The following is an 18734-nucleotide window of genomic DNA, read 5'->3' as shown; positions in this document are numbered from 1 at the left end:
AATTAATTGTCCTATCAGACAAATCTAGGTTTGGGGTGTCTGACTTGGGCAAAATTTAATTACTCAAAATGAAGTTTGCAAAGGTCACAAAGTCTAATGGATAGTATTTTTCACAAGGGGAAATATTTAATGAGATAGTAAGCAATTCCCAATGATTTGTGCCTTGATTTTCTTTCTTATTTGTGTGATGGCACATTAGCATTACACTCCACTCTCTATCACTATTCCTTACCAAGCACATCATTGCCTTCTTACTTTCTTTTAAATGTAGAGGTAAATACTGCTGAAATATAACATAACCTCCTGGATTGCTGATATTTCCATTGAAAGTCTTCCATCCTAGTATTTGCTGATCTCTCTGCTGTATAATTTTACATCTGATCCCCCATGAAGATAAAATATATTCTCTTGAAATGCTGTATCTTGAATCTCTTGGTGATAAGATTTAATCTACCATTTGTACTCCTTAATGAAGTCATGCTTTTCTATAAAATTATTTAATAATTTAATATTTTTTTACACAGGATAGCTTATTTACATGTTTATGCTGAAATAAACCTCAGAAACAAATATTCTAATTACATTTCATTAGATTACTCTGTAGAATAGTATTAAGCCATTACATATATTGATTAAAACGTTAACTTCAATTTGTTTAAAGAATGGAATGGCACCTGTGCATCAATATTATCTCTTAAGGAATGTAGATCCTGCTTTGTGCACAGACATTATGTAGGTTTATCTAGTTCTGTATTTCACCAAATAAAATTGCTAACATTTCAATTATATTATTTCATGTTTTTCTCATTTATAAAGACAGGAGAGTGATAGTCATGATAGCCATGTGATAGTCTAACATACAATTCTCCATTACAAAGGCTGGAGGGTTTCCTCTTATTGATTGCCCCTTGATTTACATGTCTCTTTAGAAGAAAATATTTTTGCTTTAAAAATAATCAATTAAAGTGAATCACTCAGAATGTTTAAAATTTATATTTTAATAATTAAACTTACTGTTTAGATAATGGCTTTTATTCTGATATGTTGAATTTTGTAGTAATTTAATATTGGTGTACTTGTGTCTGCAAGACTAAAGCATCTCCTATCAGAAAATTCTTAATACAATCAAAGTTTACTGTTTGAGGTTTTGAGATTCTCAGTGCTACAGCTCTTGAACCTTGAAGCTGTCTTCTGTTCTCTTAACTACCTCACTCTAATAATTTTCTTCCAGATGTAGAGACAAGCATCATGTTCTAGTAATGATCAATCCTAAATGCAGTAAAAAACTAAAGCATGGTTAAATTTCAATAGGAAAATCTGTAATCACTATGTGAGTATTTTGAATATAACCTGAGTGTTCTTGTTTGCTGTCTGTCATGGTTTAAACCCTGCCAGCAACTCAGCCCCATTCAAACACTTGCTCATCCCTGCCTGGTAGGATGGACAATTGGAAGGGTGAAAATGAGAAAACTTGTGGATCAAAATAAAGTATTGTAGGTAAAGTCAAAGTCCCGTGTTCATGCACAACAAAACAAGGAGTTAACTCTCCAGCCAGCCTAGAATTAGTGACACCATTTCTTTATAGCCTAGTACTGGCTACTGTGGAGAAATGAACTCTACCCCAGCCAAAACCAACATACAGTCTTGTATTTGGAGCTCATGCTCAGCTGATTTTCTGTAACAGTCCTCTAACCCTCCTGGATGTAACTATTTCCCCAGCTGTATAAACATGGTCTGCAAGGGTTTCTGTTTGTTCATTAAGCACCTTAACAGTTTTTTGAGTTTTTTTTTTGGTTTTGTTTTGGTTGGTTTTTTTATTGTTGGTTTTTTGTTTGTTTGTTTGGTTGTTTGTTTGTTTGGTTTTTTTACATCTGGTCATGTTAAAATACATAGTTTGATTGATCCCAGATTCCAATATGATTCAGAATTCCTTCTAATCAGTCACTCATTTTCTTTTGTTACTCACTTTCCACTAAACCTTTTTTCATCTGTGAACTTATTTCTTTTTTTTTTCTTTTTTCCATTCATAAAAAGCTGAAATCACAGTGTCAGGTTTTGTGATCTGATAGATACCAGTAAAAAGAAATTTGCTTGGTAACAAATCTCTGTTTACCTTTACATTTTAAAAATTCCTAACTAGCCATTTTCATTTCTTTAATTAATGTCAACAACTACTATTTATTTATTTATGTATTTCAGTACATAAAGAAATCTTATCAAAAATAGTAGTTTGGTAGAATCTGTTTTCCATGAATCCATGTTACATTGTTTTCTTCCTACTCATGTCTGCCTTATTTTTTTGTATCTAAATTCCTACAGTATTACTTTGCTTACAGTTAGAATTAAGTTGGCTTCTACAGCTTTCTATATCTTCTCCAAACTATGATTTTTTTTTCTCTGTGTAACCTATTTTATTTATGTTTATTCCACTGTACTAGTTCACACCATGGTTCTGTTGAATTTAATGTCCACTTTTAAATGCTGTTTTCTATTTCAAGCTATATTTTAAAATGAGCACTGATGCCTTTCTTAGGATCTAACAAAACATTTTTTTCCTTATCTGAATCTGATCCATTGAAAGGTATCTGCCATCTGTATGGTGTCGCATTTCCATGTTTATGTACTCTGCTTATTGCTGAACTAAGTCTTTAGCATGGAAGACAAACTAGAATTTGGGACAATAAACATTTCTAATTCATAGTACTGAAAGATCAGAGATCTTCCCAAGAGCATGTTATGAATAAAATATTCAGCACAAAGCTCTGCATAAAATTACAGTGCAGTTTCCATTGCATTAGGAAAGTCTGTTCCTGATTCATCCATACACAACTGTCCCCAACTCAGTTTATATGAAGATATTGAAAAGCACTTCTTCACTGAATGACCCAAAAGGTATCACATTAAAGATGGAAAAAATGTTGGTGGCCTTGGCATAAAGATAGCATTGTCCCTGCAGCCCTCCATTCTTGAGAACAAGAGCATGGGACTCTGTGATGATCACAGCTATTCATGATCTCTTTTATTATTGTTTTATTTCCAAAACAATTTTAAAAACTTGGCATCATGACAGTAAATTGGCATAGTATTCCATAGGGTGAAAAGGACTGTAACATATTCAGTCAAGTATAGTAATTCAGTTAACTTTTTTAGGCAAAACATCTGTGAGTTTGTAATAACACTTTTCAAAATTATAAAACCATTAAGCATGTGTGAAGCTATTTTCCTCCACTGACACCTGCAGGTTTTTTGTTTATTTGTGTCTGTTTTGTTTTGTTTGGTGCTTTTCTATTTGGTTGGTTGGTTTGGTTGTGTGATTTTTGTTTTGTTTTGGTTTGGTTTGGTTTTTCGTTTGTTTGGTGTTTTTTGTTTTTGGTTTTGGTTTTTGTTTTGTTTTGTTTTGATTTTCTTGTTTTTAAGTGCAGCTCAGTATGCCACTGAGCACAAAAAGCTGCTCCATTTGTTCTTCTTTTGGCTGGTGCAAAATGTTATGTCATGACTTTGGCTGGTTTCAGGGAGTATTATATAAGGTACAACAGTTAAGTTAGGTATTTGTAAGACTGTGTCTATTCTTAAGGGATAAAAAACAGTTATCATGGCTAATCTGATAAGTGTTCCCTTCAGTAAACCATTTCCCACACATGAAGGACAAAATTTAAGTTCTGAACTAATAAGCCCTTAAGAGATAGAGTCCCTACTAATTATAATTTGCACTGCTGCTTTTTTTCTTCCTTTGTAGTCTCAGTAACCATTTTAACACCTTGTCAGGCATTCAGGAACTTCCATCTGTGCAGCCTAGTGCATTTGTGAAATAAACCCATCTGTACAGCTGATTAAAAGTTGGATGCAGGCCATGTTTTGTCTTTATCCTGAAAGAAACAGTATTGCTGCAGCAGTTGTTGATGTAGGGTCTGAATACCAGAGTGGAATGCACACGGCTAATGGAGCAAAATTGCTTTTAGTGTTTTTGTTTGTATTTAATAATTGTTTAAAATAAAATCAGAACAAATTAAGTGTGACAAGCAAGACCAATTAGAAAGGCTGCAGAGTTCATATCTGCAGTTAGATGCAGGAAGGAACTCTAGAACTGCTGTCATTTCAAGTATGTGTTAACACAAGGTGAATCCAAGCAAATAGAAACTTGATGTTGTTTTCTTATTCTTCTATAAACATATAAATTTATTCTTAGAGTGCATGTATGTGTTTTCCATTGCTATGGTACTCAGTTTTCAGTTGCATGTTGTTAGAAAGGTGGAGGAACAGATGTAGAATTCCTTACCTACAAAGTAGGTCAGTGGGATAAATGCATCTGACTGCTTGATTTACATCCACATTTTGTAGCCAGAGATACCATCTCTCATATTTCAATTCGTAATCTAACCGCCACTGCTGTAAGTTTTATGGGCACAAAGCTGTACCTTCAAAAGGTTTTAAAGAACATCTCTTCTGTAGAAAAACAAAAAGAAACCACAAAAACCCACCCAGCCTCATAGGTTGCTTAAAATTTCACATGAGAAGACATGAACAGGGAATGAATTATCCTCACACAAATCTCATGGGCATATGGTAAGGAAAAAAAAGAAGAAGGGAGTTTAAGAGACAGAATGGGAATCTTTGTCTTGTGTGTTTTTTGTATCCTCAGGACAATTGTTAGCACGCATCTTCCTCCTCTAGCACAGAAATGCGCATCTACTTTTGGCTGTCAAGAGAGATGTAGCAGAATTCTTTCCACACTAAGCTATTACATAAATAAAATAATGAAATAGGTTCTGATATATGGATCTGTGATCTGATATTAATGCAAGCAAATAAATCAGATGGCAGAGCAGCACACAAATGTACTAGGTCACATTTTACTGGTGCAATGCCAAGCACTTATTTTCTCAGCACTGCATAAATGTGTCTAGGCTGCAGATTATTCCAAGGGTATGTAAGACAATGCTTTCTCAAGAATGCATGTCGTGTTCATTGGTGTTGTATGAGCATGATCATCAATGCTTCCCAAATTACAGGAGGTATAATTTAGCAATAAAATAGGATTCATCACTGCCTGTTCAATGTTTCCTGTGAGACCCTATAATCCTATCGCACCAGTAAAGAATATTATATTGTATTGTATATGAAAACACATCTAAACTTCCTTGGCTATGATTCACATCTGTTGCCCTCCATTCTGACATAAGTATAGGACTCCATTCTAGCTATCTGCAAGGACTTCTAAAGTCTTTAAAGTGAGATTTTTTTTCTGAAGTTACACATATGCAACTTAAAATAGTACATGACCTTAGGTTTTTAGGTGAGAAACATGGAGGATTTTAACTAGCTAAAGATGCCAACAATACTGCATCAAATGCCATAACTCATAAATTAGATCTACACACTCTTTTATACTGCTGAATAGGAAAAAAAGAAAGGAGAAGTAGGGTTTTTTTTGTTTGTTTGTTTTTTATTTTCTCAAGGTAGTTACAGTAATTAACAGAGAAACAGGACCTTAATTATAATGTAGATAGAGCTGATAATTACATTTGGTAGCTCTGTCATTTATTCAAAACCAAAACAAAACCCAACCAAATAAGATAAACCTCAGATCTCAGAGTAACACTAGAAAGGAAGAAAAAAACAGATGTTCCAATGAAAGAATAATATGAATGGGGTATATTCAAATAACCGAGAAAAGTAATTGTTTAAATATTAAAACTGATCTTCTCAGGTCTTTCCTTTCTTCTTAGTTCGAGAGAGGTGGGAGTTTTTTGTTGTTGTTGAAGTTGAAAAGTGAAAACACATTTAATCTTGGGATGGGAAATGACAACTGTAATTATACACTGCAGAATTGCTGCCCACTGAGTACTGTTTTGTTGAATATGGTTCACTTTTGGTGATAATAACAATACGTCATTTGGTGGATTGTGAATTCCCTCAAGGAATTTATGATAGAACCCAGGAGCTGAATAAATCCCACATGCTGGTGTCTGACTCAAACTAGAGAAAGGCATCTGCTTCCTATATAGGACAAGTATCATGAAAATATTTTTAACATACTGTGTTTAAAATTTCATTTTCAGGTTATCCAGGTAAATTGGCTTGAATGGTGTGTTTTTTTTTTCTTTTTCTTTTTTTTCTCTTTTTTTTTTTTTTTCCCATCCAAGGAAGGTTTAGTAATGTGCAGGTGAACACATAAGACATGGTTTTCCTCTCCTTTTCCAAACACATTTTTTGGTCTACACTGTGCTGAGCCATTGGCTTTGGGTGTACCATCTTTCCATTCTCACAGGTGCAAAGGGCAATTCATTTAGGTTTAATCTAATAACTACCATTATTTGAGGAGATCTTCCTTAAAGTCAGGGTAGATTCCTGGTGACTCATATTCTGGTTTCTTAATAGGCTAACAGCAGAAAGCTTTCTCATTCTGTGTAGATTGAATGACTAAAGATGCTCCAGGGAAGTACTGTACTGAAGACAACAGAAAGAATTAATTTAAGCAATGTCATATGTAAATCCCTGTTGCCTTTTCACACCAGAATGTTAATTCTAGGGATATGACCCCATTGGAGTTCGTGTCAGTCTCAGACAGGATAATGTAGAGGCACAGCATGACCGAGGGAATAACTTTTAGATTTGAATAATGCTGACTTCAATATGATAGTGACAAATTCACCAGTGGTTTACACTGGTGTAACACAGGATGTCATTTGGGTTATAAATTGTATAATAAAGAGAAGAACTTCTCTCATTATTTTTGTATGAAAAATAAACAAGAAATTTTTTTATTCAATCTTATTTATGCAGTGTAGTATCAAATCAAGCTGAATGTAGTAAAAAAGGTTTGGGTGTTGTGTTTGTAATCAACAAATTTGAGGGACTAAAGCTTAACATTTACGTTTGCTTCCCCCAATGTATTTCCTGACCAGACATCTTTTTCAGCCAAACTGTTTGAGCAGCTGATTCAACCTCATTAATGTAACAGTATTTCAACAAAAGTCATGCTGATAGCTATTGGTTCATTAGTGCCTGAATCCAGAAGGCATATAGAAATAGAACCAACTGACAATCTTGGCTTTGAATGCAATGCACTTATAAATATTTCAATTTCTTTTTAGAGATTTTTGTCTGTATTTTGAGTTATCAAGATGGTATGGTATTTGATAAGGTTGCTGGGAGATTTATTTTATTGTTGCATGTTTATTTCTCACACCAAGTTAAAAATTAGATGACACTAACAATGTGTTTATTGTGATCTTAGAAAGTCGTGGTGCTATGCTAAACTTGTCACACAATTTCATTGAATAAAGCTGACATCTGTAGTTATGACAATTAATGTATCACTCCATGATATAGCTTGAGTGAGATGAAGTGAGAGACTTTTTTTGGAACTAGGAAAAAATCTTGAACAAGAAAAGTTGCAAAGTGTACCAGCCCAAAGAGCAAAGCATATTCATGGTCAGACACCAAAAGATTCATCAGAGAACTAGGGGAACCAAGAATCTGCCCACCTGTGGGATATAATTTTGGAATGCTATTGGTCTGGAAAAATTATTCCCCTCCTCATTCATCTACCTCATAGATTCATAATACTTGATGGAGTTTAAAATTAAGAAAATGGAGGATCCTGAGCTGTAGCAGCAACAGAGAGGAGGTAGGGTAAAACAGACAAGAACCAAGACACATCTAAGTACTCTCTCAAACAGTAGTGGGTGAAATTCCTGAGATACCTGTATCAGGCTTGTAGGGTAGTTCTTAGTCATCAGAAACTCATCGTCCTTAAATGAATAACTACAGGTTTCATATGCATGTAGACACCAATAGCAGGAGCTAGACAGCTTGACAAAGAGAAGTGCATGTGAATGCCTTGAGACCTCCTGAAAAAATAGGAGTACATTGGAAAAATAGCCATGGGCTATACGATACATACTCAGAGAAGCGCCTGGCAACATGTTTAAAACCCACTGAAGTAGACATCTCAAAAACATTCTTCAATTTTTTTCTAGATTAGGCTTTTATCAGTGATTAGTCACACTGCTAACTTTCTGGATATTTTGGGTCATTTAACTTGTTTTGCATCCAAATTACATCCCAGCAAATTCCATCCCATGTGTACTACATGGTGTTTTAAAACAGTTAAAGAATTCAACCTTCTCATCTGTTTATGTTAATCTCAAAAAATAAAGATGGTGAGTTAGTGTTGAAATATGTTATTTTTCAAGCAAATGAAATTTGTAATTGAAAATAATTTGTCTTTATCTTGAATATTATCATTAAGGAAGGAGCTTTTAGAAAATATGTAATTTCTTTCTCCTGCAAGTGTTTTCCTACCCCTAAAGGGGGATTAAAGCAGAGACTCTGACCACCTTTTGTGTTGTATTAGTAAACTTTCTCACTGTGCTTCATAAGTTGTTTAATGGACACACAGTTCGTCAGCTGGCTGCCAAAGTTTTCATGACTTTTGCATTATGATGTTAAACTATTTCATTTTCAAATGGTTTAATTGAAATTAGTGCTTGGAGCAATTCTGAGAAACAGTTCCTCTTTGAAGCAGTTCACTCAGTCTTTAGATTCCTCTTTTTTTTTATTTTCCTTATTTATTGTTGTGTTCTCAGGGTATATTTCTCTCAAAAGACATGGTTTGACTGCAGAAACTGTATGTTGAAATAACACCTCATTTAAACTAATCTCAGAAGGTGAGACTATATTTGAACCACTAATGTACAGAGCAGCTACGTGTGGTTTATAGGTCAAAATATAATGATGTGAGCATGTTTCGATTGGTACAATTCTAATCACAGTTGTCCACTGGGCTCCAGAATCCCATGCACTTGGGGAAAAATAATAATGTGGTTTTTAGCTATGCCAAAGTACTTCAGGATATTGCTACCCCAAATATTAATTCTTCTGTGCAAGTTCCACTTTCCTCTTAGTGCTGCCCCTAATTAAAGCTTTAAGCACTTAACCTGTAGTTGTGAAAAAAGCAGTTTATGATGGGTGTAATCTTATTCCCAGAGGTCTAATTATCTCACTTGGTTCCCAATTAATCCATGAAGTTGTTAGGTCTTCCTTTTAATTAGATCTGTTCTTCTTGAAGAACAGTTTTATTTTTCATATTTCACTTTATTAGTTCCTTCACTGGAACCCTGCAGAGTGGGAAATCTTCTTTAAAATGTTCTTATTTGTTTGATTGCTGGTTGATGCTTAATGAAGATGATGATCTTTACCCTTAATTTGCATTAAAGTTCGTTTTGGAGATTGGAATACAAGTCCTTTAAGCATGAAAATTAAATGTAAATATGTACCAAGTAAGAGAGTGAAGACTTTCTTTGTTCTAAAGCCCTTTTTTTTTTTTTTTCTTCATGTTAAGACATAATTTTCTTTGGTCCAGTCTCACAAAATTGAAATTGAAGTAATCCTCAACACAGCCTGAAGTAGAATTTCACTGAGTTTATTGTTTTTTTTAAAATTTGTTTTATTTATTTCATTAACGGATACATTTAAGAAGATGCATATGTGAGGAAGTTGGATATAAAGTTTAATTTTCCTTCTCACTTTCACCTTTGAGAAAATTTTTTAATATAACAGGAATTTACAGGCAGGAATAGAAGCTGCGTTAAGTAGTCACAGAAACCACACAGTAAATGCAATATTATCTCAAGACTGTTGATAATTTCACTTACCCCTCCACTCCTATGTCAGCTCTGCATGATAGAAAGCTGTATTGGTTTATCTGACAGTGTCCTTTCCTCTGTTGTGTCTCAGTGATATTCCCTTGCAGTATTCCATCAAAAAATCAGTTTATCAGTTGTTGGAATGGTGATTCACTTCCTGGAAAAAGTGATCATATATTCTCTTTCTAACTGTGGAATGTAACCAATCAATGAAGCTCTACTCAATACATGTTATACAGTTGCACTGACCAAAATACTTTCTTCCTGTGATACACAATTCTGTTTTAAAATATGCATCACTTAGCTGTTTATTTTTGTTTTAATTTTGCAGGTAGTGAAATGAATGTCAGTTCAGAATTCACCATACCATTTAAGGATTGCTAAATAATCAGTTAATATTCTTTATGCATATATAGTATAGTTCATGGAAGAAAGCAGTATTAATTAAGACAGGAATAAAAATAATAACCACTCATCTCCACAAACATGCTTTTTAATGAAATTACACGGCCTACATAAATGAAAATGGATTATAATTGTAGAGAGATAAGACTGTGATGTATTTTCTGCAGTAATTGGTGGCAGTGTAGTGTAGTGGTGAAGTAGTCATAATTTTGTGGTTGTAGGAGGAAAAATACATAAAAAGTACTGAGTTAGCATGTTCCTGGCTGCTAAGACATCTATTTCTTCTATCAATAATTAAGAACTATTAAAATAATTTATAATTCACTTAGATTTCATTGTATCCCTTTAGACCTCAAACTTTGCAAAGATGCTTTGTCAGATGTTCATAAAGAGAAGGTGGTGGTGTTCAGGATACTAAAGAGAACAGCAAGGAAAGGCCAAGAAATACACATTGTCTTCTTCCTGACCTCTAGATACTGGTTAAAAAGTGGAAGTCTGGAGGATAGCTGCAGCTCTTCAACTTTTGTGTAGGGCTGTGACCAAGGTTTTTCAACACTAAGCCCTTCAGATCTTTTACTGTAGAACAATATGGGCAGAAGAAACCTGGAATTTTCAGTCTAAGAACTCACCTCATAGATGTTTTTTTTCTTTCTCTTGCATGTGTGATAGGCAGACGAGACACATGTGACTTGTCTTCCACCACCACCTTAGAGTGAAGCAGCTGGTGCTGAGGTCTTGACATTAAAACCTTAACAACTTTTTAGAACTTTACTTGTTCTGGCTCTTGTCTGGTCCTGTTCTGGATGTCTTGGTATACAGGAACTCCTTCCAGCATTCACCAGAAGCAATTTGTTTGAAGCAGTTTGTGCAGTTTCAAGCCTCTGAACATTGTAAGCGCAGTCTCAGTCAGTGAACACCGGCTGTATCTTAATTTCTAGAACTCACTCCTGATTCAAACAAAAATGTTCATGGAGGTGAACCCCGAGATGCACACAGGTTATAACTGATCTGAATATAATGCAGATTTCTGGCAGTCAGAAACCATTTGACATGCCTGAACTATTGGTGCCACATTGTTAATTTTATCAGCTGTATGTTACCTGATTTTCCTGTTAATGTATATTTAGTTGCACACTCCACAAGTGAAGTTATTTTTAATTTCTAGGGGAGATATTTATTAAACACAAAAACAAACAAGAAAATGCTCAGTGCCAGGTGGAACTGTGTCAGGAAACTGAATGTGGTTGTAGCTAGCTTTTTGAAATACAAGTGAGTTATAACATGTCATTGCTGTGAATATGTACCTAAATACTTAAGTTGAAATGGCAGAAAAATGCCCAGCACTTTTTGTGATTGAACTTCATGTATTCTAGTAGCTGTTTTTTAACCATATTAGCTATCCTAACATCAGGTGTCTTAATTAAGGCTAATGTGTGCAACACAGGTGTGTGAATATTTGTCTAACCTAACATAACATAAATATAAAGGAGAAGAAAACTGGTGTTTTGATGGAAATAAATTATATTGGACTTAATCCACAGTGTTTAGACATTAAGGCAGGACCTGTCATCCTTTTCATCTACCCTAATCTTAAACTTCCATCATGTTGTCACAATCCCAGGTCTAGCAGACTAGCAGTGATGCCAAACTGTTTTAGCTAATGCCATTGATGCACAAAGCAGGTGAGTACAGGGGATGAAATAGAATCAGCTGCTACACTTTCTGTCTACATTAGAAATAATCTTTACCCTTTCAACTTGTCTTGGAAGTCTTGGAGAAATAGAATTTAGTTCTAAAAAGAGTTTTCTGAGACAAATCATAGGCTTCTCCTCTATACAGACAAGGATGTCAAATTTTCCAGTAGCTGGCATGACTCTGCCCCTCAGTTATCAGTGCTCCCTTAAGTAAGTGAACAGAAAAATCAAGTCTAACCCCAGAGCAATGATCCATGCAAGTTAAGTGCACTTCAGGGACAATGTGATGAAGCTGAGGTTTTCGCTGTTGGCAGGTAAATTAAAAGGAATTAAGAAAATCCTAATTTTATGTAACTAAAAGAATTTCTACAAATATTTTTTTAATCCCCAGATATTTAAAAATATTTTGTTGTGGTGTATATTATTTCTATTAAGTGTGTGAAATTTTTAAGTTGATTTTTATTAAAATGGGGTTCTTAATTATGAAATCTAACCTCTGAAATTGCTCAGACAGACCTTTGTTCATTATGCAGTAATTAGAAAGGCACCATTAGCATCTACACTGTGAACTTTTCAGTGTAGTTCAAGACACATAGTAGTATAACCAATTAAAACAAAAACATTTAAGTGGGTAAGAAAACTATTAAAGCTAATTCATTAGACCTGCATATTTTGGGGTCAGTGGTACAGAACATGCACATCAAAGCAGAAAAAGCTTGAGTTGCTAATATGCCCCAAAGCACTGAAGTGAGCAGCATTGCAGATTGTGAATTTGAGAGGTAGGGCAGCCATAGGGTACTGATTCCATTGATGAGGATATGGTAATGACTTAAGCAGCTGTCAGGAGTTAGAGAGACCAAAATCCACAAGGATGTGTGGCTAAGTAACAGATGCCTTTAAAACTCTTTGGTTTGTTACTGTTCAGTAACTTAGAGGAAAAAACTTTAATGAGGTGACCACCTCCACAGTATTTTGTACGTAGATTAGGGTCTATTTCAATTTTCAAAAGATTGGTTTCTTACAGCAGTGGATGAGCTCAGCGAGATCTGATTTTAAGACCTACTAACACCTCTCAGGTCAGAAAGCAGAAAGGAGGGAAAAAGGTGATTTTGGGGAATGCTGAATAATAAATCAATTAAATCAATTTAGGGTCTTTACAATGCCTAGTATAGGTTCATCTGAGAAGAGACACCAGTGATCCTTGAAGGTCTCTTTAAGGCCAATGTGGCACTGGACATATGCAGTCAGTTGGTCTGTTGTCCAGTGGTATTGCAAAAATTTCTGACAGCCTGGCCAAAATCTACAGGCTGAGAACCAGCAATAGAAATTTATGGGTCAGCAACTTGAAGTAAACTAGTGACACAAATGAGAATTCACTTTCAGAGAAATTTGTTTTCTCTCAAAACAGTTGCCCATCTGAAAGTTAGGTGCTAGATCAAAACTATTCATCCAGAGTAGTCTATGGTCAGTGGAGAAAAATAAAAATCTCAAGGGAGTGAATAATGCTGCCCAGGGGTCTATTTTATGATGTTTGAATTCTTCTCTGGAGGATCTTTCTCTATTGTCTATAAAGATGGATGAGATGAGCAATTTAAAATGGATATGTAGATAGTAGAAGGTTAAAATAACATACTGCAAGTGATGGGTTAAATAATAATGTACCTGTGACAAATTAACCAGCTGGTGCAGCTGGATAACTATCTGTCCATATCCTATCTGTTTTTCTGTATTCCTAAACTCCAGGAACTTGCAGACCACTTATTAAGTGCATAGTGTCAATGGTCTTTTTTTTTTTTCCCGTGCTGAAGTTCCCACAAATGTTCCACCAATAAAATGGAATTGTGCTACTTGGACGGTATTGTCAGTAGCAGGGCGCAAAGTGGTACCGGCCTCAGGAGAGGTATGGGCAATCACTGACACCTGACCTCAGTTAAGTTTATATAAAGTACTGAAAAGGCCTCATACTGATTATAACAATTCTTCAGGGAAAACCATCCTTCCCTCCTGCAGCTCATGTACAGCTCTTTTAATGAGCTGCTCAGTGATCTTGTCCACAGCGAGGTGGGAAGTGAAGATAGTAGAGAACCAATCAGCGATGTGATTAATCACTGTTAACACAAGAGCAGGGCACTGCTGACTGTTGGTATGCGCTGTTTGATTTGAATGCATTTATCTGGGGAGGTAGGAGTCTCTATTCTGACAGAAGCAACCCTGCTGCTTCCAACAGCTGCTGAAATCAGGCATGTTTCATTGCCATTAATTCAATGCAAGAAATCATTATCATTGTGCTGAGGTGCTGGACATCTGTTATCTTTCTTGTCTGAATTTTAAAGTCAAAATAATAATATTCATATGCTCTCAGTCAATAAGGTTTTACTACATAAATGGTTTTGTCCTGGTCAGAGTTCAATGCCTTCATTTTACCTTGGAAAATGATGCAGGAGGTATTCAAAATAGCAAGACTGAAAAGTAAATTAAAAAGTGCCCAGTTCTCCTTTATAACAGATGTGAATAACTCTCTATGATGATACTCAGTGTGATAAAAATCAAGGATCTGCGTATCATTCTTGCATCTCAAAATTACACTGCCTTTTCCCTACTGATTTTGGCAGAACATTATTAAGATTTTCTTTTGCTTGCTTTGGCTCCCTATTGAAGATGATGGATGGCTACTTCCTTTTGCTGTCAGCTAGCCAGTGAATAGCCAATTGAAAGGAAAGGAATAAAGGACCAAACCTCTTTCCATTTCACAAAGTCTTAGAATTTTGACTGGGAAGGCAAGCATTAAATCTATTCCAAATCTATTTACTGTAGGTTGCCATCCATCACCCTGGTATATGAGTGCCTTCTAAATGAAATAAATGGCAGTAGAGAGGGTGTAGCTGAACAATAGCACTCTTCTTGTCTGAGATAATTAATAACCCCATCAGGCTCACAAAAGGTTTTTTATTGTTTGTGGAAATATTTGCTTTCCCCTCATCCAAATTGTTAAAATACAGATTTTCAATATTAAGTACGTTTGTACGATGAAAGGCTTCCTTCAGAAAACTGTTCTGTGGAATTATTTTTAGAACTTGTGGAACTTGATGACACAAAAAATCCTCAAGATTTATAATTTCTAAGTTGTTCTGAGAAGCTCCTTCATAGCTGCCTAGTTTCCAGTTGGTATTTTGGATTCGTACTTAACCATTATAATCTGAATGTACCTATCACAGGGACAAAATTGTGATGATGTTAAGGTTTTACATTTATTTTGGTTTTATTTTATTGTAGAGGTTTTAAAATAATTTGTGCAAAGATTACTTAAGACCTTATTTCTCTAATTTGCTGGAATTTTTTATTGCTGTTTTGTCATGATTTTGTATAGCTTGGAGGGTTACACCTTGTTTCCTAAATAATTAGAAGCTGTGAGGTGGTGGCTATTATTATGATTATGATTATTATTGTTGTTGTTGTTGTTCTTGTTCTTATATTAGTACTTGTTAGTGTTTCTTTTCCCTTAAAATAGATGCTGTTAAGATGTTATAAAGGTGGTGTCTGTACTTACTACTTATTGAGTGTAGAATATTGGTGAGGTGTTCTGTTCACATTGTCAGGGGAACATGATCAGGCTACATGCAACAAACAGTTTTGTCTTATGCTTTTGAAAGTATGTAAGACTAGGAGTATTTGGCTATGCAGATATTTATGCTTTTTATTTATCATTTCATTTCATGAATTACTGTTAAACTTTGTGCAGTATTAGTGAGCTGATCAATACAGGATCCACAAAGTTTTGCCTGCTTCAGGTGGATGGTGTCTGTTTAACTAGTTAATCTGAAAGCTGATTGAGAGAGCTTTTTAGAATGGCAGGAAGTGAACTGTGCAGAAAATCAGTGCAAAGAAAATGTTCTAGAAATTTAAATAGTTTTTTATATTCTTTGAATAGAAACCCAAGAATTCCAGCTATCCTGAATACACTTAATAGAAAAGTGAATATAAACACTTAGCAACATGTCTCTGATGTTTTATGTGTATATGTGATCTGCCTCCAATATTTACTTGCCAGCAACACTTGCTCATTGCTAACATTTCTCACATATCCCATGCCCAGTTTTTGCTGTTTCTACTGCAATTTAAGGTGTTTTGTGTGCTGTGCTGGTAGTTTAAAAACAGTAAATAATATGAAATGTTAATGAAGTACTTAGTAACCATAATAGAATACCTGCTTGCACTTTGATTGACAGTTCATTATATAAAATAAAGTCTTAATCAATAAGTTCCCAGCCATTTGTCTGGCATAAGTAAAGACAGACTATTACAATTCCAATATTTCTTAGAATACCAGCCAGATGGAGACTGGTAAGTACCTTGTAGACAAAAACGTGACATAAAATGGAATGTTCGCCTGTTGGCATGAAAACTTAAGTATGCTTCATTTATGCACTGCTTAAAAAAAACGATTCAGAAAATGGAGGTTATAAATATTGTTTATTTCAGGATTACTTGTATTACCCACAGCATCAGTAACCAATGGACCAGTGAAAGATTATTTTTCATATTACGAGGGTAAATAATCTGCGTCACACCAACCTGTTTTCATTAAGCCTGTGTTGTAATGTGCATATTGTAGCTGTGCTTAGAGGAGGTGATTAATTCAGATGGGTAAGTCAAAATTAGATGTCCAGGGTAGCATTTTCATGATTAAGAAGTTAGATTTCCTTTCTGAAAGTAAGCTTGCTCTGCTTTCTAATTCTATCAATGTGCGATGAAGTTCACGATGCTGTGAATCTCCCTGACTGAGATTTTCCTTTAAGGTTCTGATGACTTGATCATAGTCAAGCCACATTACAGAAAAGTAAGTGGAACATGGACAACTGATGAGCTTTGGATGAAGTGTGGCTTTAGTCTTCATAAAAGATTACATAAAAGTACAACATGTAACATATGGTAAAAAAGAAAGTTCCAAATTTGAGTGTACTTTTAAACTCATTTAATTATACCAGCTTTTGAAAAAGTGTTTCTTGTGGCTTAATTTTCAAAATCATCCCCAAACAATAGCTATCTATTATATTTTAAACCTGGTGTTTTATGTAATCATCTAAATATGAATTTTAGAGAATATTGAAAATGTTTGCGGCATAGTTTTGAAAATTTTGCCCATTTTTTATTTCATTTGATAAATTACCAATGCTAATAAGAAAAACTTGTTTCTACTTGGGTTTATATATTCTGAGAAATTATTTTAAATGGGTCTTAGAGAAGGATTAGTATTTTTTTTCTTTTTATTTTCTCGTTTGTTAGAAAGGGAGCCTTTTAAGGATATTGCCTGAAAGCAGTATCTTTAGTTGTACAAGTATTCCTAAACCTTTTTCGGGGTGAGGGGGTGAGGAGAGGCATTTTTTTCCTGATAATTTCTAATAGCTTAAGTTACTTGCATGCTTGTAGGCAGCCCAACCATTTATGATTGTTTGTTATAGGCTCTCAAAGTTACAGTGTATGTTAAAGAACTGAAACATGGGATATTTTTAAAACATTCCTTCAGCAACTATTACTCTGTTTAGCTTATTATTCTACAAATATTGTCTCTTGACATCTCAAAGTTTGTCAATAACTCTTTGCATGCTGGGATGTGCAACATGCTTAAGAACTGCAACTATTTAATGATGCTTCATTAATTTCAACGGAATGCTGGGAGGCATATTTTCCAAGTGACATACTTATATCACTGTTCTGGGAATACATCATGTTTTGCAACAATTACAACATCCACAGGGCAATAAATCAGTTAACTATATTCCTCTAGGCTCAGAAAATGAGCTGAATTGCTGTTTTAGAAACAACTTTTCCCAAGCTTATTTAAAAGGAGGATGTTTAGGAAAAGCCAAGTAAGGTGCTAATATAGGTGCTTTAGAAGGGCATCATGGTGACTGGGGATTGGATTCTTTCTGTCACAGTATGCAGCTAGAAATAATGACAAAATATACTGTAAATAGCCTATTGCTATGGAGCAAACTGAAACAAGAAAATAAATAGGTTCTTATGTTTTCTATATTTTAATCAAGATAATGGCTCCACAGTTTTCTTCTAGCTGTGGAAGGAGGCAAAAACACCCCAAACAAACAAACGAAACAAAACAAAATCCCGTGGTAAAAAATTGGTTTAAGTCATTATGTCCCTCTCTCCATTGTAAGTTTGGATCTGTGTGAAGACTGATGTCTGTGACATACTGTGATGTTCTGAAAACAAAAATAACAAATTACTGAGTACCAAGGACTATTGAAAATTATTCCTTGATTGTTGAAACAAACACACATATATATATTTATTATGTGTGTGTTTGTGATATATGATTCTCTAGAGGCTTTTAATTATTTTTTCTCAAGCTTTAGTATCACACTGCCTTCTGCAAAATAGCACAGCAGAATTAGTCAGGTAGCCAAAAAAATGCCCCAAAAAAGCACAAAACCAAAAAAAAAAATAGGAATCATTGTACACTTACAACAACAATCTTCATTGTGAGATATGCTAAAGTACATTGTATGGATAAAAATATTCTGTGGTTTTGAATTGTTGGTCTTTTATTGTGGGATGTGTGAGTACAGAAACATACACATCCATCTATATATGCATATGCATATCTATAGATGTGAATAGATATATGCTCACATATATAGATATCTGTGCATATCTTGCTCAGGATGATAAAGGCTAATGTCTTTAGAAAGTTGTACTTTTAACGCTCTTGTGCACCCACACATCAACACAGAAAATTTCTCACTTTTTATAGTCATAGGGAGACCTGTGAAGTAATTCAGTATCTCACAGGCAAGAGTTCTTCATACAATGTGGAGAAAATGTGTTTGGATGCTGCTTCACCTTTTTTTTTTGCTGTAGAGGCAAAGGGGTTTGAAAGGAAAATACTTTTATAGCTGCAAAACTATGTAGAAATGTCTGTTGTAATTAAAATACAGGAAAATACTGGAGCATAAAGAATGGGAAATCA

General features: G+C 34.7%; 1 protein-coding gene across 6 annotated transcripts in view; it reads left to right on the top strand.

Moving 5' to 3' along the window:
* Window positions 1-18734, top strand: part of PCDH9 (protocadherin 9) — a 666436-nt gene that overhangs the window by 338168 nt on the left and 309534 nt on the right. Inside the window, exon 4 of one of the 6 annotated variants that reach the window (XM_062487765.1) lies at window positions 6549-6572. The exons of the other annotated variants lie outside the window; for them this stretch is intronic. Within the exon in view, the coding sequence (XP_062343749.1) occupies window positions 6549-6572 (24 nt within the window). The remainder of the gene's footprint in view (window positions 1-6548; window positions 6573-18734) is intronic. 6 annotated transcript variants of the gene reach the window in all.

This window comes from Cinclus cinclus, chromosome 2, assembly GCF_963662255.1.
Source record: "Cinclus cinclus chromosome 2, bCinCin1.1, whole genome shotgun sequence".
NCBI classification, from domain to species: Eukaryota; Metazoa; Chordata; class Aves; order Passeriformes; family Cinclidae; genus Cinclus; species Cinclus cinclus.
Note: the sequence above shows the minus strand (reverse complement) of the source record. Positions and strands in the feature narration are given on the sequence as shown.